Source organism: Myotis myotis, unplaced genomic scaffold, assembly GCF_014108235.1.
Source record: "Myotis myotis isolate mMyoMyo1 unplaced genomic scaffold, mMyoMyo1.p scaffold_m19_p_6, whole genome shotgun sequence".
Taxonomy (NCBI): Eukaryota; Metazoa; Chordata; class Mammalia; order Chiroptera; family Vespertilionidae; genus Myotis; species Myotis myotis.
In genome coordinates this window covers 79,681,387-79,703,459 of record NW_023416368.1, presented here as the reverse complement: position 1 = coordinate 79,703,459, position 22,073 = coordinate 79,681,387, and the positions used below count along the sequence as shown (strand labels likewise).

The 22,073-nt window shown below is 56.2% G+C and overlaps 1 protein-coding gene across 3 annotated transcripts; it reads right to left on the bottom strand.

Annotated features, from left to right (window-relative positions):
- Nucleotides 1-363: 363 nt before the first annotated feature.
- NCLN (nicalin) lies at nucleotides 364-20,413 on the bottom strand. Of its 3 annotated transcripts, none has more exons than XM_036313833.1 (15): nucleotides 20,065-20,412; nucleotides 14,069-14,259; nucleotides 13,020-13,164; nucleotides 11,364-11,458; nucleotides 9,532-9,612; nucleotides 7,524-7,627; nucleotides 6,296-6,384; nucleotides 6,070-6,209; nucleotides 5,455-5,633; nucleotides 3,854-3,941; nucleotides 3,722-3,760; nucleotides 3,478-3,641; nucleotides 2,496-2,549; nucleotides 2,291-2,369; nucleotides 364-2,134 (listed from the first exon to the last, which is right to left on the bottom strand). In XM_036313833.1, exons 1-15 carry the CDS (start codon nucleotides 20,246-20,248, stop codon nucleotides 2,075-2,077), a joined length of 1,692 nt encoding a protein of 563 aa, XP_036169726.1. In that variant the 5' UTR covers nucleotides 20,249-20,412; the 3' UTR covers nucleotides 364-2,074. The 3 variants fall into 3 exon arrangements, with proteins under 3 accessions (XP_036169726.1, XP_036169727.1, XP_036169729.1); XM_036313834.1 differs by having other exon boundaries at nucleotides 3,478-3,638; nucleotides 20,065-20,248; XM_036313836.1 differs by lacking the exon at nucleotides 2,496-2,549 and having other exon boundaries at nucleotides 20,065-20,413.
- Nucleotides 20,414-22,073: the final 1,660 nt, after the last annotated feature.

The window sequence follows — 22,073 nt, the reverse complement described above, 5'->3', positions numbered from 1 at the left end:
GATGGGCCTGATTGGTGGGAGGGGCCTCCACACAGCCTGGTGCCCCCACCCCCATATTAGGTTGAATGCTGTCCCCTCAAATTCATAACCCCTGGGAACCTCAAAATGAAAACTTATTTGGAAAGAGGGCCTTTGCAGATGTAGTTAGTTGAGATGAGGTTGTCCTAGAATTGAGTGGGCCCTGAATCCTAACCAGTACCCATATTAGAGACACACATACAGAGAAGACTCAATATGAAGGTGGAGGCAGACTGGAGCCATAGTCCACAATCCAAGGAACACCAGAAGCCGGGAGAGCCCGGACAGAACCCCTCACAGCCTCAGAATCAGCCTGCCCACACCACCAGACAGGACATTCGAGGCTGAATGTTCGATATGGCTTTATTTTCTGATCATCCAACTGCGTCCCACATCCAGCCTGAGCTCTGAACAGTCAGTGGCCTGAGCCACCCTGGGGAGGGAGGGCACTAGCTGGGCAATCCCAGATGGTGCACCCATCAGTCACATGTGAGGAAAGATGAGTTTCCCTCCTCCCACCCCATCCAACTTCCCATCCTGTGGCATGAGCCCCCAGAGGTGGTCAAGCATTTGGTGAAGTCTTTGGGGCAGTGGGTCCTCCGGGCAGGGTGGAGGAGGAACGAGGCAGAACCTGTGGCCCCCATGCTGACCTCTCCCGAGACCTGGCTTAGTCAACAGCCGGGGCCCGGAAGGCTGAGGACAGGACAGCCGCAAGTGCCCAGGGGCTGCTTTGGCAAAGGTGGGAGACTGAGGTGGAGGCAGACAAGAGCCCCAAGAAGAGCCCAGTCAGTCCCTCCTGCTGGCGGGCTTTGGGGAAGGGGCAACAGCAGGCTGGGTGGGGGATGGGAGAGCCGTCCTGTTGCCCCTTTACACCACTTCAGACCTCCATGGTGAGCCTGGAGCCCCTCCTTCCCGATCCTGAGCCTCCCCCTTAGCATTTAACACTTGCTTGATTATATTGCTCATGAATTGGTACACCTGCATCTCCCTGAGGTCCATCCAGTGCTGGAAGCCTTCTCTCCACCGAGAGAAGCTCACGCCCATGAGGCACCTGGTTTGTGGAGTGCGGGCTTGGTTGAGGCTCGCAGAGCCCACACCTTCCCCCTATGGATCCCACCGACACATCTTCTCCAGCAAACATTCTGCCTTGACGCCCCCACCAGGCCCCAACATGGATTTCACTCCCCCAGGACACATCACACCCTCCTTTTCAGATGAGGAAACGGCTCAGTTGGGCTAAGAAATGAGTTTGCAGAGGGGCCAGAGCCTCCAGCCCAGGGCCCCTCCTCCAGGGCCTCCTTGGGCACTGCCTCTGGAGCCTGGGGCCTCCAAAGGCACCCGGTTTCCCTTTGGGAGCCAGGGGTTGGGAGCCCAGGAGCCAACAGAGAAGACGCCTGGGGAGATGCTGGCATCCCTAGGGCGCAGTGAAAGGGAGCAGAGGCCAGAGAAGCCCCAGTGATGGGAACAACCCAGGGCCCTGCAGGAAGGCAACGGGGGTGGGGGTGGGGGTGGGGGGGGGTGGCTCCAGGTCTTCAGGGCACCAATGCCCAATGGGGGTCCTGGGAGACATGTGCCTCAGCCCTGGCTCAGGGAGGAGACATAACCTTCCAAGGCCAGAGCTACAAGCTGGGGCCCGGAGACTGGAGCTGCCCTCTCAGACCAACATGAAGAGAGTATCCGGGACACTGAGGGGGATGGAGACAGCGTGGACAAATGCAGAGCCAGTGCCAGCCGTGGTCGGCATCACGAGCAGGAGTGACCCCAAGGCTGTGCCGGACAAATTTCCTCTCACAGCGCGGCTTAGCGCCTGAGGGCCGAAGGGCCATCTCCGGGGCCAGGGGCTCAGCCACCGCTTGTCCCCAAGTCCGTGGTCTGGCCCAGAACTCTACCCAATGCTCCTCCAAGGGAGTTCGAAGGACAAACAAGAGAAAGAACCCCCTAAATCCTCAAGAGCAGCACAGAAAAGCTCTGTAATTCGGGGTTTCGGTGAGCCCCTGCAGACCAAGGGTGGTGGTGAGGGTGGCAGGCAGGGGCCCATGGTGCTGGCAGGGCCTCGTCACTGTGTCTTGGCCTTCAGCAGTAGTCTCTGAACTGTTTTGTACAGGAGGTCGAAGTGCTGGAGGCAGTGGGAGGGCGCAAGTGAGGTCAGGAGTGAGGGCAGGGACAAATCCCACCAAGGAAGGCCCAGAGACTGGATCACATGCTTCTAGGCAGGATGGGGCGAGAACTCACCTGGGCAGGTCACCCTCCCACCTGAGCCCTGTGAGCTCACCTGGACCGCTGTATAGGCCATGCCGAGGTAGGCGCCGATGCAGACGGCCAGGAGCAGGTCGAAAATGGCTGGTTTGACCCTGGAGGGAGAGGAGTCAGAGGTCAAGAGAGGGGGTGAAACTGGCCACTCCCTGGCTGTCCTGTGGACCACAGTCCCCTGGATGGTCACCCAGGGGGACAAGGGCTCCTGGTCCAGAGCAGCTCACCTGTAGGCATTCATCACCTGCTTCAGCTGGTCGTAGAAGACAAACTCGGGGTCCCTGGGAGAGAGTGGGTTCTCAGTGGACTCGCCCCGACAGCCGGGACCCCAGAGAGCAGACCACCCGGATGTCTCACAAGCCCAGGGACATGGAGGGAGCACCCTATGTGTGTGTCTCCTCGAGGCTGCCACGATTCCTCCTGGGAAAGGGCAGTCCTTTATTCTGAAATACGATCTTTCCTATTGCTTTTTTGGTGCTGAAACAATCTTTAACAACGGAACACGGGGCTGTAGAAACTTGGCTGGTCTCGGAAGTATTTCTACAGAGGGCGGGTGGCCGCGGCCCGGGAATCAGCACCCTGGCTTCGGCAGCGGAGCCACTTGAGCCTCAGTTTCTCCTAAGCACTCTGCTTCCGGGGGTGCCGTGACCCGGACGGAAGGTGGAGGCCAGCACGGGCAATGAGCAGTCTGGGGACATCTTCTGCCCATGGACACCCACAGGTGCCTCTCCTATCACACCCCCTGAGGTGCCTGCTCAGTTCAGCTTGGGAGCCTTGAGCAGGAAAAAGATAAAACTCAGGGCCCACGGTGAGGAGAAGCCCCCTAAGGGCAGACAGGGACCGGGGTACTAGCCACCTGAGGCCTAGAGCACGAAAGGACCAGAGGGTGGGTGGAGGTTAGGGCTGCCAGATAAAACACAGATCAGTTCTCTGCGGATTCAGATAAATAGGGAACGGGCTTTTAGGATAAGCATATCCAAGCATTTCATGGGATGTACTTACACTAAAAAACAATTTGCTGTTTTATCTGGAACTCAAAGTTAACTAGTACCCAGTACTTTTTTACTTATCCTTTAACTTTTCATCCGGTATTTTATTTATTTGCTCACTCTGGCCCTGGGAGCGGTATAGAAGACTCTAGAAGAGCATGCTCACTGGCCAGCCACACTTCATGAGCTTGTGACAGGGTGGGGGCCGCCTGCGCCTCACCGTTTGTCAGCCTTGATGTGGTGCTGCTTCACCTCCTTCAGGTAGCGGCTCAGGTAGTGCTCCAGGGTGTTGAGGAACGTGCCATCTTTGTCCACTAACTGGGCAGCCCGGGGCTGGTTGGTGAGCCAGTCCATCACGGAGTCCAGCTGTTCCTGTTGGATCTGCTGCGAGGAACATGGCCATGGTCAAGGGACCCCTTCCTACCGCTGCCCCAGGACCCCTGCCCACCCAGCCCAGCGGTTACCATCTGCTCTGTGAAGACAGGCATGTCCGGGGGCGTCCCCTGCAAAGAGAGGAAGGACAGGCTCTCAGTCCCGACCCGCCTGGTGCACTGGGTGGAGGGAGGGAGGGCTTGCGGCCACCGGTGGGGTCTCACCTTCTCAGTCAGGTTGTAGATGACTCGAGTCAGGGCCTCTGCGATGAGCCTTGTGTTGCGGGTCAGGGTTTTAGAGTCAACCCGGGACCTTCAGGGCGGATTTGGAAAAAAAAATCTCTATATATTTGGAATCAGCATCATTTATAATCACCAAAAATCAAGAGCAACCATATATTTAATGAAAATATAAATAAGAAAAGACGCAGCCTCCTTGGGCAGGGCAGGCACCTCTCCACACCTCAGATTCTGTTTTAAAATTTAGGGGGACCCTGCCCTCCTCAAAAGGTTGCCCAGCACCCATGGGGGTTATTTGCAGGTACAGAGAAGCTAGCCTGGCTCCTTGTGTCTGCCTGAAATGACTGGACCCTTCTGAGCCTGTTTCCTCATCTGGAACGTGGGTGGTCAGAGAACCTGCCAAGCAGTTAGGGTCAAATATCACCCCCAAAGTCACACCCACCCGAACCTGGGAAGGTGACCTGATTTGGGGGTAGGATCTTTGCAGATGTGATTAGTTAGGATGAGGTCACACTGCAGTAGGGTGGCCCCACATCCAATGGCGGGTGTCCTTCCAGGAGGAAAATTTGTGACAAAGGAGACACAGATTGGGGTGATGCAATCACAAGCCAAGGGACACCATGGATCATGGGCAACACAGGCCCGAAAAGAGGAACGCTGGAGGCAAAACGTCACTGATCCAAGTGGGTGTGAGATGCTGGGCCCACCCTGGGAGGGGAGAGCAGCAGGGGGAGGTGGCTCACTCACTCTCCGGGCTCTGTTCCTCTTTGCCTCCGACTCCCCTTGCTCTCAGCTTCCTCTGCCCTGGAACACCCTTCTCCTGACTCATGTCCCTTGGTTTCAGTGCCACCTCCTCCAAGAAGCCCTCCAGCCGCGGGACCAGCCGATGCTCCCGCTGTGCCTGTTCTCACTCTCTGGTTCTTGCCTGTCACCAGGCTGGGCTGAACCCCATCCAGGACCACCTTTTCATTCCCCCAGCTGATGCGTGTCCAGTAGCTAGGACGTTGCTCAGGGTTGGCCGATGAGAGGGCACAGGCAGACTGTCCCAGGCTCGGGGTCTGGCAGCCAGTACCCCCAGCCCCACTGGGGCTGCCATGCTAGCAGGGGGAGCTAATGGGATGTGAGGTCCTAAAACAACGGAAGCCAGAGGTAGCATCGCCACAGAGAAAAGAGTGAGAAAGTAGTTGGTGGGAGGGCTCCCAAGGAAGCATGAGGGGCCTGGGAGACAGAGCACAGCTCGCCAGGTGGCAGCACAGCCATGCAAAGTCCTGGGGGCAGAAGCCACAGGTGCTCAGGGTCTAAAAGTCATGCATAGGGGCTGGCGGTGGGGGAAAGCCACTTGCTGTGTCCTCCCCGTCCCCGGCACCCTCTTGCTGAGTAAGCACACTCCTGGTGAGCCACACTCCTGTTTCCTGAGCTGCCAGGCTAGTGCCAGCCCCTCCCCCAACCCACAGGGCAGGATTGCTCCCTCCAGGCACCATGTCTACTGCCAGGCTCCTACTCTGGAAGAATAGTTTTGTTCGTAGGATCCAGATGACAGAAAGACAGCTATGAGATAAAGTGGGAGGCCTGGGGGCCGCACTCACCGCACGTCCATAATGCTGCTGCGCTGGCCATCACGGTGGCTCTCCAGGTGGGACAGGGTGAAGGCCGGCAGCCGGCGGATGGCGAAGCGCTCGTGCTCCCAGGCCAGGATGTCCTCTGCCAGGTTGATCTTCTTGTGCACCATCGAGAAGCGCACCTCCGGGAACTGGTGAGCAGCCACCTGTGCGGGAGGGCGTCGTCAGGGAGTCCGCCCACTGCCCTGGGTCCCGGCCACACCCAGCAAGTCTGCAGAGGGACATCTCGCACTGAGTTCATTCTACAAACGTTCACAGGATCCTGAGGGCCAAGTGGGTCCCATGTCCCTCCACAAACCTCCCCCGTTTAGAAACGGGGAAAACCCACTTGCCTCCCAGGAAGCTAACTAAGGCTCACTCAAGGTCCTAGGGTTTGCAGAGTGCCTGGTCTGATGCCTGGCTGGTGGTGGACACTAGCGAACAAGGGACAGTAGGGCAGATACCCCAGCCTGGCCCCGAGTCCCTTGTGATATACTACTGCCCTTGTCAGGGCCTCCGGGCGCCTGTCTGTGAAATGGGCACGTGCCCAGCATGGGGTCAAGCTGCTGCCTGGAGGGCTCCTTCGTCACCAGGGGTACCTACCATCTCCAGCTCCCGCAGGAAGGCATGCTGCAGCGTCCCCTCCCTGGGCGGCTTGGACACGTGCAGGTGGAGGCTATTCCCCCGGCCCACGGTGTCCAGGCAGAGGACGAAAGCCACATTGTCCTGGAGCAGGCTGGAATCTGTGGAGACAGTAGGAGCTGACCGGGGTCAGGGGGGAGCCAAGGGCCCCTGACCACATAACCTGGGAAAGCTGGGGGCCACTAACCTGTGTGGTCCAGGTTGTCTTCTAACCAGCGCTTGGTCCCCTGATAGTTAAATTTGCCCCCTCCAGACGCAAAGAACAGGAGATTATACCTGATGGGGAGAGCAGAGGTGTCAGCTTTGGCAGATGCGTGTCCAAGTCCTCAACAAGGAGGAGATGGTCTCCCCCAAGTGCAAAATCGTGACCAGCCCTTAGGGCAGGGCTTCCCCATTGCCCACTTCTGGCATCAGCACCGGGTCATCCCCGTGTGGGGCCATCCTTGGCACCCTGGTGTACTGAGCCGCTTCCATCCACTCGATGCCAGGAGCATGCCCAGTTGTGACAACCACAGATGTCCTCAGACACAGTCCAGTATCCCCTAGGGCAGTGTCACCCTGGGTGGGAACCGCTGTTCCAGAGGCTTCTCTGAGCCCTCAAAACCAGGCGACAACCTGGTTTCAATCGATGACGAGGAAATAGACCAGAAAGAAAAGGAGAAAGGAATCCAGCACTGCTTTTCCTGAAGCAGGACTGAAGCCAGGCTGTCACCAAAGACCATATCCTGGGCCTCCCTCATCCTCTACTGCACCCATCCCACCAGGGCCACAGCAGTTCTTACAGGAGAGAAAAGACAGAAAGAGAGAAGACATGTGAGGAAGGAGACAGAGACTGGAGTTACGCAGCCACAGCCAAGAAATTCTGAGGACTGGAGGCAGCTCCCAGGAGTTGGGGAAGGCAGGAAGGACCCTGCCCCGGAGCCTTAGCGGGAGCATGGCTGTGACAAGCTGATCTAGGCCTCTGGCCTCCAGAACTGGGAGCATAAATGTTTGCTATTTCAGCTTCTGTGTGTGGTGCTTGGTGACAATAGTTCTAGGAGACTGACGCTCTCGCTGGGCCCCTTTCTGCCCCAAGGCAGCGCGGTGTGTGGGTGAATAAACCAAGAACAACCCAGCCCAGTGTCCACAGGGCCAAGAGCAGGAAACTAGTTTAAATGACTATTTTTAGAGTGTTTCTATTGTTACTTGCAGCTGAAAGCATCCCCAACACTTGCCGGGACTAACAGCAGCTGAGCCTCCTGGGCAGGATTCCAGGGGATGAATGTGGGAGGGGCCTGGCCTATGGTAGCCCTCAACAGAGACACTGTTATTCCTGGGGTTGGAACTGCACCTGGGACACAAGGCGTAACCAGTGTGGCCCAATCAGCACGTGACCCGACCTGGCCCTCAGCCCCTCCCTCCCGGCCATCACTTACGCAGCGTGGGTGCGCTTGTAGGTGTATAGCCTGGAGAAGAGGCGGGCGAGCTCCAGCAGCACGGAGATGCCGCTCCCGTTGGAGTCTGCGCCATGTGACAGCCACTGTGGACGAGCAAGACAAGACCAGCCGTCACCCCCCACCGGCCACACATGGCACCTCATTACCCTCCTCCCACAGCATTCTGCCCGTGCAGTCTTGTCCCTAGTCCACATTTAGAGCAGGCCTGGGATGGCTACCCTCCTCTGCTTAGAGCCCCAGGCTGACAGCACCTCCATGTCCTCGCGGATGAGCGCTGGACACTTGACGCTATTCTGCGTCTCCTTGCCCATTGCATCTCTGACCTGTGCAGAGCAGGGAACTGTGCCACCAGGGCTGCCTCCACCCAGCAGCCTCAGCATGTGCACTCGGACCCTCACTCCCTTCACTATGGGGGGAGTTGGTGCAGGTTCTCCCCCCTGCCAGCCCACCAGCCCTCTGCGCCTTCCTTCAACTCATCTGGGTTCTGTGACTGAAAGCAGTACTCCAATGGGGCAATGACTATTTCCTGGGGAAAGAAAGAAATCTTGGATTCCATAATGGCTCAGGACTCTCCCCAGGTCACAGTCTATTAACCAACACATAGTGTATCAACAGAAGTAAAATTCATGGGGAAGAGGACCATGATGCTCAGCAAGAGGAGCCAGACCCCAAAGGCCACAGAGTGTGTGATTCCATTTATGTGAACTGTCCAGACTGCTAATAGGGATGGGGATGAAGGAATGTTCTGGAATTAGATAGTGGAGATGGTTATACAACCTCGTGACTATATTAAAAACCACTGAATTGTATGCTTTAAAAGAGTGAATTTTACATTATGGGAATTACTTTATTTTATTATTTTTTTTTAAATTTCACAGACAAAAATTAGGACGAAAGTGTCTAAAAAGGAATAATGAACAAGTTGAGAAGCGTTGTTCTCAGCTAACTGTTCAGAACCTGTCTCTGGGCCCCGGCTGGTCCAGGTGTTCTCAAGGGTGGCCTTGGCCTCCCAGGTGGTATGGCCCCTGGAATAGCTGTCCCTGGTCTGTGGCACAAACGCTCACACAAGGCTGCAGGTCCACCCACCATCAGCTCCCTGTTTGGTTCAGCTGGCTGTTCTTCCAAAGCAAGACTTTCTTGACAAAGGAAGCAGATTTACACTCTGGCCCCAATCTCGCCATGCTGGGAGCGCTGAGAGGTGGCCCAGGGATGCCTGCAGCCTGCGGGAAGGGCTAAGTGCACCTCAGACTTCTCTCCTCAGAGAAGCCGGCCTAGAAGGCCAGCCCTGGGCGATGTCTGGAACTGGACTCTGGGGGCTCCCACCACCCTCACTGATGGGGGCTCCCGGGCATAACCTGTCTGTGCCAACACATGACTCATGCTGTGCACGGGCTCTCCTCCGGATTCTGGATCTCGGACTTGCCAGGCAGAGGGGCCTGTCTGATCAGCCCCCAGTGAGAACCCTGGGCACTGGGCCTCTATGAGCCCTGGAGACTACACCTCACATGCATGGTCACATCCTGTTTTGGGGGAGTGAGTGAGTGCTGTGGACTCTGGAAGCTGTGCCTGGTCCCCACCCCAACCTGTCCCACGCACTTTGTCCCTGGCTCAGTACTGTCTCTGCACAAACATGGACAAGAGGACACCCATCTTGCTGAGCCCTGGGGTACTCTCGGTGAGTTATTGACGGAGTCTCTTGGGGACCCTGACAGACATGCCGGGCTCTATTCCAGGCCCAGCCACCTATCTGCAATGGAACCCTGTCCACAAGACTCGCCCTGGTTTCGCCTGTCTCAACTGGAAGACGACACCCACCCTGCAGGGTCCTCAAGAGGAGCTGAGGTAATGCCTAAAGGGCTCTCAGAGTGGGAGCTGCTCCGCTGACCACAGCTGCTGTCCACAGACAGCCGCTTCTGCGTCTGAGCTGGGCTGAGCAGTGCGGGAGGAAAGGCACCCACCTCCCCTCCTGAGGCGAGCGTATACGTACAGGAGCCACTCCAAAGGCATCGTAGTGAGCCACAATGACGATGGTGGGAAGGTCCTCTCCACCCAGGCCCGTCAGCCGTCCCTGTGGAGAGACAATCTGTGAAGCGGCCAGCCAGCTGGGGTTCTGACCACCAGAACAGTCCAGGCTGCCCCCACCCAGCAGGCCAGGGGTAGGAGAGTATTTTTAGCTTTGCTAGCTCTAGGGTCTGTCATAACCTGTCAGTTGTGGGCGACCTGTGAATGAATGGGCGTGGCCAGGTGCCAATGAAACTTAATAGAAATCGGCTGAAGGCTAGACTTGGCCAAGGGTTGCAGTTCGCTGACCACAGCTCTAGCTACAGGAATCTGTGCCATCTTCTTAGTGTGCTTCTCCCCCTGCACACCAAGCCCGCCCTTCAAAGGCTGAGCTCCAAGCCACTGTTTTGAAGGGCAGAGCACTGCTGATAAGGAGAAATGGAGCAGTCAGGAATGGAGCCCCAAGAGCCCCAGTGCAGGTCCCAGCACTGGCTGGGGACAGTGGGAGGGAGGCCAAGCACCCCCACTTCCTCCCCGCCCCCTGCTTCCCATGTGAATAATAGGAATGGCAGAGGACTCATGGCAGCACAGACATTTTCAGAACCAAAGGCTGTGGCAACCAGGTTGGAACAGAGCCTCAAATGTGAGAGGGGCCCCACTGGCGTGGCTCAGTGGTTGAGCGTCAACCTGTGAACCAGGAGGTCACCTGTTCAATTCCCGGTCAGGGCACATGCTCGGGTTTCAGGCCTGATCCCCAGTGTGGGGCATGCAGGAGGCAGCTGATCAATGATTCTCTCTCATCATTGATGTTTCCATCTCTCTCTCCCTTCCTCTCTGAAATCAATAAAAATATTTTTTTTAAAATGTGAAAGGGACCCACCAGACCCCCAGTGGCTCCATCTGCTGTGACCCCTGGGAGTCTGATAACAAGGACTCTGGCCAGTACAGGTTTTCTCTGCCCAAATCACCACCATCTCTTATGCAACTTTAAAACACGTATTCATCTGAGTGTTGTATCAATTGCTCAGAGGCTGCAGCAGCCTCCCTTATCCCGAATCGGCCTGCCAGCCCTGCTAGCTGCCGTGCCTCTTGCCCCGTCTCTGCAGGAATCCAGTCCTCTCCTCACTGCCACTTCACTTGGCTCCAGGCCTCAGCCTGGACATCCCTGAGTGACCCTCTGAAATGCGAGAGAAATTCAAGGGAAATTACAGAAAGGCATGGGATTCTTGAATGACTTTGTTTTTCTGTTGATCCTCACCAGAGGGTATTTCCCCACCATGATTTTTAGAGAAAGTGGACGGGAGGGAGGGCGAGAACATCCATGTGAGACACACTGATTGGTCTACTCCCACACACACCTCGACCAGGACTGGGAACGAACCTGTAACCCAGGTGCATGCCCTTGACTGGGAATCAAACCTGCAACCCTTCAGTGCACAGGCCAACACCTACTACTGAGGACACCGGCCAGGGCTCAACTGATTTTGTGTGTTAAACAGCTCTAAGGCAGACTCGCTTAGTCCGGGAGGCAGAGGAGTGGCTGCACCCCAACTTTTACCAGAGTCTGCACACTGACATGGGGGCAGTGCCAAGCAGCCTGGCACCATCTGGTGTAAGTCCCTGGGAATTTGGGCCTACAGAAGCCCCCATTAATACAGAAGGCAGTGCCTGGCCCAAGCAGAGGGTGGGGAGACCAGTATGCTCAGCTGCAATGGGCCTAACTGGGCAGTAGGCACCAGGGCGGGCTCTGAGGATGAGACAGTGGTCTCAGCACCCCCCATCCCAGGGGCTCGGCACAGGAACAGGGCTGGCACTCACCTCCACACTGGTGATGAGCCAGTCACTCAAGGCCTTGCTCTGGACCCCGCTGGTGACCATCTGGAAGCCATTGGCAGTGGCAGTGTGGAGCAGCACTGGGGACAGGAGCAGTGAGGGGTCAATCCAAGGGTCCCCCGACCACAGCCAGCACCCTCATCACTCCCACACCCTGGGCCCTAGATGGTCAGTCTATGCAAAGCTACATACAGAACTGACCACACGAACTAGAATGCAAGGCGATGACTGGACATGGAAAAGAGCCTGGGTGTCCAGGATGAGCTGGTGAAAGTCACCCCAACCCCAAGTAGGCAGAGTGCCCTCACTCTGCAATACCCTGGGCCTCTATTCCAAATTCACAGAGGCATTTCACGCCCCCTGACCCAGCCTTCCAAGGACCGACTCAGCACCCATGAAGATGGTCACCCTAGAGGTGACCCAGAAACAGGAGTCTCCCATCAGGTGGCCCATGACCCACCAGCCCAGCCCCAAAGGCCCTAACAGCCTAAGCTCCCGAAGATTTGGAACTCACTTGCTCATGACCAGACACAAGGCAGCGCCACCTTCCTCACTGTGGATGTTTGCCACTTGCCAACTTAAATAAGCATTTTTCCATGCTGCTAAAATTCTACCCTGATGTCATTATTAATGGCTGCATAATATTCCACTGAGCAGAAGATTCCTTCCCTCTTAGGCTCTAACTGGAAATTTAGGTCTTTCCAAAAATTCACTCTTCTGCTGTCAATGCAGACAGGTGCTATCAAGACTTTGATATAAACCAGGGGTTGACAACCTTCTTCTATAAAGCCAGAGAGCAATATTTTCTGCTCTGCTCTGCCACAGCCATTCAACTGTGCTGCCATGAAAGCCACCATAGACAATACATAAACAAATGGACACAACAGAGTGGCAATAAAACTTTCTTTACACAGACAGCTAAAAGCTGTGGTTTGTCAATCCCCAATCTAGCATCCCATGCAGCTAATCATCTGGCCAGGAGGATCAAACCTTTGTCTACAGCTTAAACACATACTGCCAGACTGTTTCCCCAGGGAGCTGAGCCAAGTCTCCCAGTGTGGACAAGCCCTCCTGCCTTGCCCACTCCTCTCAGTTCTGAGTATTTTTCTCCTGTAACACCTGCCATTTCGATAGGTGAGAACAGAGGGTCAGGTGGTTCCTTTCAGCTGCATTTCTTTGACTAATTTTGCTATCTCACTCCCAACAGTGAACCACTCCTGCTCCCAGCTCGCCACAGCATCCCCCAGTCCATGGCATAGGAGGAAGGTTTTCTCCTCCTCCCAAGAACGTTGCTGACCCACCCTGATGTATTCAGCAGGAACGACAGAGAAAACGAAATAGATGCCATGTTTTCCTTAAACATCTGGAGGCTGAAGACAGAAAACACCTCCTTCCAAATTAGAAGCTCTCAAAGCTTGTTTGCCTGAAAATCAGTGGTGGGATAAGGTGGGGGCTATTAAATGCAGAGTCCTGGCCCCCAGCCCTGAGACTGTGACACAGCAGGTCTGGGGGAGGGCCTGGTAACTTGCACTGTTAAGCATGGGTAATGTGCTAAGGGTTTCAGAAGTGGCACAGTGTGACCCTGGACCTCAACAGGGAAGGCTCCCCATGAACCCGCTCGGCTCCTGCAGCCCCCCACACCTTCGGCAGCAGAGGCAGAGCCCTGGGAGGCAGAGGCAGCCTGAGTCTGCTCATAGATGGAGAGCAGGGCCTCGTCTTCCACAGCGAAGTACACAGGAACAATGGTCTCCATGGCCAGCATCTCAGGCTCAATCTCCATGAATTGCTGTGGAAGAGACACACAGTTAGGTGACTAATGGCCTGGGGGTGCCCAGTGGCTGTCCCTGGAGGGCAGATAGGCCAGGCCTGAAAGAATGCCTCCACGGAGGCAGCTAAGAGGCTAGGATTGCACCAGAGGAGAGGAAGGGGCAAGAAGGAGACAGGAAAGTACGACGAAGACGGAGGGACAGGTGAGGTGTGGTGGTGCCCAGGGGCCCCCTGGGTGGTACCCAGGACGGAGGAAGTGGGCTGAGAGGACAGGCACTGGAGCCAGCCAGGCTGGGGTCAGGTCTGGTGTTACTGTGGACTGTCCTGCCCTCACTGGCCATCACATCCTTAGCAGTAAGTGGGCAATGGGTGCTGGCTTCCTAAGCTGACGGCAGGGACCCACATGGACAGTGGGCATAAACTGTATGCCTGGCACTGAGCTGGCTCTTGGAAAATGTGGGCTGCTGACCCTACCCAACCTCCACCGCCCCACTCCCCCTTCTCATGTGCAAAGCATCTTTACCGCAGAATCTTGGGGGATCCTATCAGACCCTGTTCATTCAAAGCAGACCTCTGCCCCTCAGCACTGCTGACATCAGGTCCAGGTCACTCTCTGTGGGGGCCTGTCCTGGGCACTGTGGGGTGTTGAACGGTACCCCTGGTGGCATCCACCTGATGCCAAAAGCACCCCCAGTTGTGACAACCACAGATGTCCCCAGACATTACCAAGTATCCCCTGCAGAGTCACTCCAGGGGGACAGGGACCAATGATGGAGAACAGGAGGCATTTGCTTCCTGAAGGACAAGGGCCCAAGGGCTCAGGAAAATGGCTTGCCACACAGATGACTCCAAATCCAGTGTCCCCTTTTCCACAGAAGCTTCTGGACCCTGGCCTGTACAGAAGGTGGGGAATGGGGGCTCACCCGAATGACGTCCTGGGGCACGGCCGCCATGGCCCGTGGCAGGATGATGACCACGGCGCCAGCCAACTGCCGTAGAGCCTTCTGGTACTGCTCGTAGGAGAAGTCCAGCAACCGCATGAGCACGCAGCGGCGGCTCAACACATCTGCATCGATGGTTCGCGCCTCCGTGTTGAGCACTGCGTTCCGTGTGCCTAGGGGGGAGCCAAAGGGCGGGGCGCTCCCTCAGCAGGGTCCAAGACCCTTGCCCAGAGAACACCAACTCAGTAACCCCGAGTCCCACCAGCCCTCTGCCCACATGCCCCAGTACATGTCGGCCATGGCCAGCATCCCACTTGCACTGAATGCAGTGCCCACTTGAACCCTGGAGTGTTGCAGGAGGGCCTTTTGAGAACCAAAGGAAAGCTGAGACTTCCCCCTGGACAAATCCACAGGTCGGCTCCCCCAACTCCCAGAATCCTAGGGCAAACCCAAACTCTGGGCCTGGCTATCCTGAGCCCGGTGGCCCGTCCTGCCCTCTCTGGCCCCCTCCTACCAGGCACCCTCTTCCCTCCGGGCTCTAACACTGCCCTGATCGTTAAGCCTCTCGGTGGGGCCTCAGCACCATCTAGCACAGGGGTGGGCAAACTTTTTGACTCGAGGGCCACAATGGGCTCTTAAACTGGACCGGAGGGCCGGAACAAAAGCATGGATGGAGTGTTTGTGTGAACTAATATAAATTCAAAGTAAACATCATTACATAACCTTTTATGTAAAGACCTTTTACGGTCTTTTTTTTCAATAGTTTTATTCATTTCAAACGGGCTGGATCCGGCCCGCGGGCCGTAGTTTGCCCACGGCTGCTCTAGCATGTGTATGGCTATCTATTCCTCTAATTAAACTGGAATTCAGGGGACAGAGACCTCATTCACTGCAAAGTAAAACCAGCACAGCCACTTACATCCTGAGAGGTTCATGTGTTGTTGTTTTTTCTATTTCTATTGATTTCAGAGAGGAAGGGAGAGGGAGAGAGAGAGAAATATCAATGATGAGAGAGAATCATTGATCGGCTGCCTCCTGCACACCCCCCACTGGGGATGGAGCCCGCAACCCGGGCACGTGCCCTTGACTGGAATCGAAGTCGTAGAGAGCTTTCCTAAGGCCAGCCCTTTGGGCACACAGCATGTGAATGCTGTGTCCTGGAAGTTCTGCTGGAGAAAGGCGTCCCAAAGAAGCCCTTTTGAGGTTAAAATGCTGGACTGTGGAGGGGGCAATACGTCTACATAGCTCCCCACAGCTACTCAGAATGGAACATAGTGGCAGGCCCTTGGGGGCCATCTTTTCTCTTTTTAAATCCTCACTTCAGGGCATGCTTAGAGAGAGGAAGGGAGAGAGAGAGAAACATCAATGTGAGAGAGAAACATCAATGTGAGAGAGAAACATCAATTGGCTGCCCTCCGCACGTGCCCGACCAGGGTTCAAACTGGCAATCCTTTGGTGCACAGAGCAATGCTCAACCAACTGAGCCACACCAGCCGGGCAAGGGAGCCATCTTTTCCAATGAAATGGTGGGTAAGGGGGCTCAGTTAGCATCCCAATGTCAGAGCCACCTACATGCTGCCAGAAATCCCAATTCTTATACCAAATCACCCCAATTATAAAGGCAGCAAGGAGTCCAGAACATTTCACATGCTGCAGGCTGACCCAGGCTGAAGCAACCAAGTAAACCCTGACCCTATGAGGGCTGGATGGAGCCCCCCAGAGCCTCCAGTGGGAGACCCACGCAGTGAGCACAGAGGACACAGAAGGGATCTGGCATCCCCAGGGGAGCCAGCCCTCAGCTGGAGGCGGAAGAAGCTCAGGGGAGGCGCCATCCATGCCCTCACAGATGCAGACCTATGCTAGGCGACACTGAGCCCAGGCTCGGGGCCAGGAGCCTAGATCCCTGCCTCTGCTTTCCAGGAATGAGCTCTTCGGGAAAGTGAGCAAGCAGACAGAAGGCTTGCTTCCAATGGCGTGCCCTAGGAGGATGGTGGGGAGAGGAGGCCGGTGGACACCGAAGAGACAGCATCCCAGGTGGGAACAAGGAGGGCCATCTCTGGCAGGGGGCCTGCAACCAAGGAGTAAAGGTGGGCCATATGCCCTGGGCCAGGGGTACCCTGCCTCCACCCCCAATCCTCTGGGGAACTTCTCTCTGCTTTAAGCAGGGGAGGGCAGCAAAGACCTTCAGGATGCCCTTGAAAGTCTTGAAATGCTCAGAAGGCCCCTCCTCCATGCCCCACCTGTTTTGGGCCCTCAGCCTCCCAGAGGGGCTCAAACGTCACCTCAGGGGCGAGGACATGAAGGGCAGCCTGTGGAGCCTTCTGTGTGCATCTCCTCACTGGGCCTGGTGCTCCTACAGGGCAGGAATCAGGACCCAATTTCCGGAGGGAGGAAGCAAGGCTAGAGAAGGAGAGGGAAAAGAGGAAGGCCAGGGACTGTCCCCCAGACTCTGAGCACCCCAAGGGCAGAGACCATCTTTACTGATATGAAGTTACAAGCCAGCACAGCCTCCTACATCCCTGCTCTAGACCAGCAGGCTTGGTAGAGGGCACTGGACACCTGGACAGAGGTTGCTGGTTCCCACTATGGAGCCTGCAAACTTTTCTATCGAGGACCAAAGGAGCAATTAATTCTCTTGCCTGGCTGAGCTGTAGCGGCTCTGTCATGACTACTCAGTTCTGCTGTCAGAAACACATCAACTAGTGCGTGTGGTTGTGTGCCAATAAAACTTTATTTACAACAATGGCTAAAGGGCCAATCCTAGGTAAAGAAGCCCTGGCAAGTCTGCCCAGCATGGTGCTGGGGTACTAACACCCCCACCTCCTAGGGCCTTGATGAGCCACAGTGCATCAGCACAAAGCAAGCGCTGTTAAAGCAGCAGTCGACCTCAGAAAGGCCAGAGTCCACCTGGTAGGGGGGTGGGCCACACCTGTGGCCCTGTACCTGGTATATTTCCCTGAGTACTGTTCACAGCAGCACAAAGAGCACACGCCTTTCCTTCCTGGGCAGCTGCCCAGCCCTGTTTCTTAACAGGAGTGACAGGAAGTTGGGAAACGAGAGACTCTGAGCCAGGATTGCACCAGAGGTGGGGAGCCTGGGGCGTGCACTCTAGGAGAGGGCGTGAAAGACACTGGGGAGACTGCACTCCGCAGTGACCTAGCCGACCAGTTCTCAGAGGCACCACTGGCAGGGAGAGACTCAGGGCTTCTTCTGGCCACACCAAGTCTTTCTGCTGCTGCTGCTGAAGAAGTAGCAATGCCTCAGACCTGAGGAGCCTCCCCTCCACCAACTATCCCACCAGCTTCTCCCCAGGCAGCAATGGTCTGCCCGACATCTGAGCCAGGGATATTGCAGGGTGTGTGGGGGTGTGGACATGTAAGCCCCACTGGCAGAGCCTCATTCAAGTTTCTCAAGCCGACCTCTGTCTCCCTGCTCTGCAGATAAGCAGCACTTGGCTAACATGGGTGGGTGCCCCACCAGGCACCCTCCAATCACCCCTGGGACCCAGAGTTTGTATAAATGCCTCACAGAGGGCGGGAGGTGTCTGTGTTTCTCACTAGGAGCAACAAAGACAGGGGTCAAGAAAGGGGTATGTGGAGGGAGATACCAAGTAAAAAAAAAAAGAACGGGAGGGAATCCCAGGGTCAGGAGCAAAGGACTTAGAAAAGGGCGGGAAAGGGGAAAAAGCTAAGGGAAAGGAGAGGAGGCCGGGGAGAGAGGTCACCTAGGATCTGCACTGCAGGGAGATGGAGAGCGTGGCTCTGCATTCAGAAAGATGGTGCCTTGGCACCTGTTTGCTCCACAAATTCAGCCAGCATTTCCTGGGTGGGTTTGGAGGGGAGAAAGGAGGCCACATCAGGTGCAAGCAGGACAGTGCTGAAAGGGCCAGAGGAAACCTGGGGGTGTCCAGGCTGTCAGACTACAGCTGTCCAAGGGGCCAGAGAGAGAAGCTGGGTGTGTTGGGAGGGGCAGGACAGAGGCTCTTGGCAAGGCTTCTGAGTGTGAGTCGTTTGGGTTGGGACAGAGTGACAGGTGTGAGTTGAAGGAACTGAGACTCAGGGTCTGGAGAAATTGGTTATATTGAGTTTTAGCATCTGGGCCTTCTGGACTGTGGATTCCTCTGGGAAACCAATGAAAACTCTAGACCAGGATGGCAGCCACCTGTCACATGTGATTATGTGACTTTATTACAATTAAATAACAGTGAAAATCTCCTTCTGTGTCAGAGCCACATCTCCATTGCCCAGTGGCCACCGGGGCTGGTGGCGCCGTATGAGTGAAAGCACAGAACCCGTCCACCGTCACAGAAGGTCCACTGTACAGACTGGTCAGACCCTTCCTCCAGGAGAATGTCAATGCACAGAAACGTGCCCACAGATTAGAGCTCCTGGTCCCCCACCCCGACTCCTCCAGAGCCTGAGGCCTCGGGTTCAGAACCATCACGGAAACCCCAAGTGTCTCCCCTCAGCACTGGGGCCGGATCTTTCTCTGTGTGGGGCCGTGCTGGGCACTGTGAGGTGATCAGCAGTATACCTGACCCCCACCCACTCAAAGCACCCCCAGTATGACCATCCTAAAGTCATCACCCAATGAACCCTGGGTTGACAACCACTGCTCTGAACAGAAAGAGCATAACTTTGTGGCGAGGAGGGATCTCAGGGGAAGTCTGGACGCGTCTCCAGAGCCTGAGGCTCTCCAAAGGCCTGGCAGGGCTTGGGGCCTCAGGGGTCGCCGGTCGGCCTGAGATGGTCTAACAGGAGAGGGCAGTCGACGAGAACTGAGGCAGACCCCTTAGAGACAGGGGACCAAGAGAACTGGAGAGGGAGGCTCCTTTATAAGAAGTCAGGCTTTGACTTGCAGGGACCTAAAGCACCAGGCTGGAAGAGAAACCAGAGGCCAGAAGGTTCTGGAACAACAGATACAGTTGGGAAGAGACCAGGGAACGTAGGATAACTTGGGCACTGGGGTCAGAACCACCACTGGCAGGTGGAGCAGCAGGAGTGGGGGAGCAAGGGGCTGTGCAGGCCCAGGAATCAGAGACAACACAGAAATCCCGGAGAGAGGGAGCAAGCGGAGTTCCAGGAAGTTAGAGGTGAGGAAGCTTAACTGAGGGGTGCAAATACCAAAGGAGAGGTCAGGACATGGGGTCCAAGGGATCCTCAGGACCCTAAGGCATGGGGCTAGACGGGGGGAGCGGAGTCGGGCTAAGGAATTCTGAGGAATCTGGCTCATGAGCAGGGACCTGGGAGAGCTCAGAGCCTGGAGAGGAACGGGCCCTGACCTGGGGCCAGGCCTTAGTTAGGGTTAAAGGTTCGGGTTCCGGTTGGCGATCTGTGCTCTGGAGTCCCGAGGGGAGCAGAATGTGGAGGCTGCACCAAGAGCACCGAGGTGCCCAGGGGCTGTGGGAAGCAGGGGCTGGGTGGAACAGCACGTTGGGCGGCTCACCGGGCAGACCCTAGCGAGGTGGCTCACCTCCAAATCCACCAGGCCAGAGGGCGAAGCTCTGGGAGCAGAGGATGGCCCAGTGGGGATGGCACGCGGGGGTGCCCCAGGGAGGGACATCCTGGGCAACGCGACGCTGGCCCCGCTGGGAATTGAAAGGGGACCCGGGAGCAGAGGGAGCTTAGCCTGAGCGTCGGAGGGCTCTGGGACAGGCAGACAGGCAGCCCTTGTCAAGGACGGGAAGGTGTGGGAGCCGGCGCGGGGGAACTCCTGGGGCACCGGGCGGAGAGCTGGGGGCCTAGCGGAGGTCTAGGCATCCACGCTCTGACTTGCATGGGCCTAGGTGAGGGTCTGGCAGCTGGACAGGCCGGAGAGGAGGGTCCTAGGGCCCGGGAAGCAGAGACCCGGCTGAGGGAAGGGGGCATCTCGGCTCGGGGAAGGCCGAGAGGAGGCCGGCTGAGCCAGGGGCCAAGGGGTGCGGTGGAGGGAAGGCGGGGACTCGGGGGAGGCCAGGAGGGAGGCCGGGGTCCACGCACCATAGGGCTGCCCTTGCAGGTCGTACTGCTGCATGCGGTAGACGGTGAACTCGTGCGCCGCATCGGCGGCGGGCAGCGGCGGCGCCACCAGCAGCAGCACGGCGGGCAGGAAGACGATGAAGCCGAGCGGCAGGCACGACGCCTTCAGCATGTTCTCCAGCACCTCGCCCGCTTCCTCCAGCATCCTGGCCGGCGGGGGAGCCGCGCAGAGCGGCGGCTTGAATGGGACAGCGGCGGCAGCGACGGCGGCGGCTCCCGCAGACTCACCTCCACACGGGTAGCCGCCGGGGTCCTGAGGACGCAGCGCCGGGCAGCCCGGGCCCGCCCCGGGGTCCTGCGGGCACTGCTGCGGACCGCCCCGCGCCGCCGCGCTGCCTCCTGGGGGGGTGTACTTCTCACGGAGCGCGCGAAGCCACCTGGGAGTTGTAGGCCCGCTCATTTACTCCAGAATGCTAGCTGTGGTGGACTGTTTGGCTAAAACTGCTAAAGTTTCACATAAACTCCAAGTCAGGAAATACGGAGACTTAAAAAAGAACTGTTTGAAGTGGAACTTATTTACACCCTGTCTTTGCTGTGGGAGGAGGGGGCGGTGACTGCGGATGCAGAACTTGACCTTGAACCGAGCAAAAAGTTGGTAACGTAGGGAGGGGCCTGCTTGGTGCGCTGGGTCTCCTGGGAGTTGTAGTCTCATTGAGCAAGCACAGGGGATCATTGAAGCTGTAGTCTTCCTGGCAGAAGTCTGGAAAAAATCACTTAAAACTTCCAAGGAATGTAGATGTTAAACTTCCATGAGGGCGAAGACTTTGGTCTGCTTTGTGCATTGATGTATCCCCGGAACCTAATAGAAAGCCTGTCACGCAATGGGTGAGCTATATAATTTTGGGATGAATGAATGTAGAAATCATAGAAGGTTCCTAAAGGGATGACGTAATGGATTATGGGACTTGTAGTCTGGAACCTGGAGTTCGTGCAGGGATTGGTGACATGCTTATTCATTTTGGGGTCATAATCATAGTAAAAAATTATTCATCAGAAAATGAAATTTAACTGTGTGTCCTAAGTTTGTATTTTCTAATCTGGCCACCCTAAGAACCCTCTGTCTCGGGGCCAGGAATCTTGAGAAGCATGAGTAACTCACACCCCCTTGTACAGATGAAAAGACTGAGGTCACAGGGTGAAGAATACATCAGCCCTGGCCCACAACGTGTTGACATCCCAGGCTCTGATAGGGTGGCATTTGTGTTGATTAACAGCATTGGGTTCAAATCCCAGCCCCTCCACTTCCCATCTGTGTAACCTTGGGCAAGTCACCACCTCTGAGCCTCAGTTTCCTCAGCTGCCAAGTATAATAAATAATCAAATACTCTTCCACTCCCCGAAGAGATGTGTAAGAAGTTAACCAGATAACCCACATGAACTGACTCGGAAAGAGGAAGGCACTCATGAAACTCTCAATAAGTGTTGCTATTATAAGAACGCACCCACTTGTGCAGCCCCAGGACTGTTGCATCTGCTCTGCCAGCAGAACACCCTCCCCCACTTTTCTGCATGGCTAGCTCCTCATAGAAATGTCATTGGGCATTTCTTAGCTCGGCATTGCCACCTCCACCAGAGTGGGAGCGTGATGAAGGCAGAAACCAGATTGTTTATATCTGGAGCCTCAGTGCCCAGAATAGAGCCTAACACACAGTGGTTAAGTGAATGAATGAGTAGTGAAAGCTCCAACACACTAGCCATTCTTCTTCTTCCCTTTCTTCCAGCCATTCTGCAGGCCTCTCCAGGGAGGTCCTAGGCCTGAGGAGTCAGGAGTGCCCTGGCAGGGCAGGGAAAGAGATAAGAAGTCATTCTGGCTGAAACCGGTTTGGCTCAGTGGATAGAGCATCGGCCTGCGGACTGAAAGGTCCCAGGTTCGATTCCGGTCAAGGGCATGTACCTTGGTTGCGGGCACATCCCCAGTAGGAGATGTGCAGGAGGCAGCTGATTGGTGTTTCTCTCTCATTGATGTTTCT

Bases quoted from the DNA above. Each gene is read 5' to 3' on its own strand.
- NCLN (XM_036313833.1), bottom strand. From the start codon at position 20,248: ATGCTGGAGGAAGCGGGCGAGGTGCTGGAGAACATGCTGAAGGCGTCG. The intron at 14,260-20,064 runs GTGCGTGGACCC...GCTCCCCCCTAG, and splicing joins CCTGCAAGGGCAGCCCTATG to GCACACGGAACGCAGTGCTC. The intron at 9,613-11,363 runs GTGAGTGCCAGC...GTCTCTCCACAG, and splicing joins GGCTCATCACCAGTGTGGAG to GGACGGCTGACGGGCCTGGG.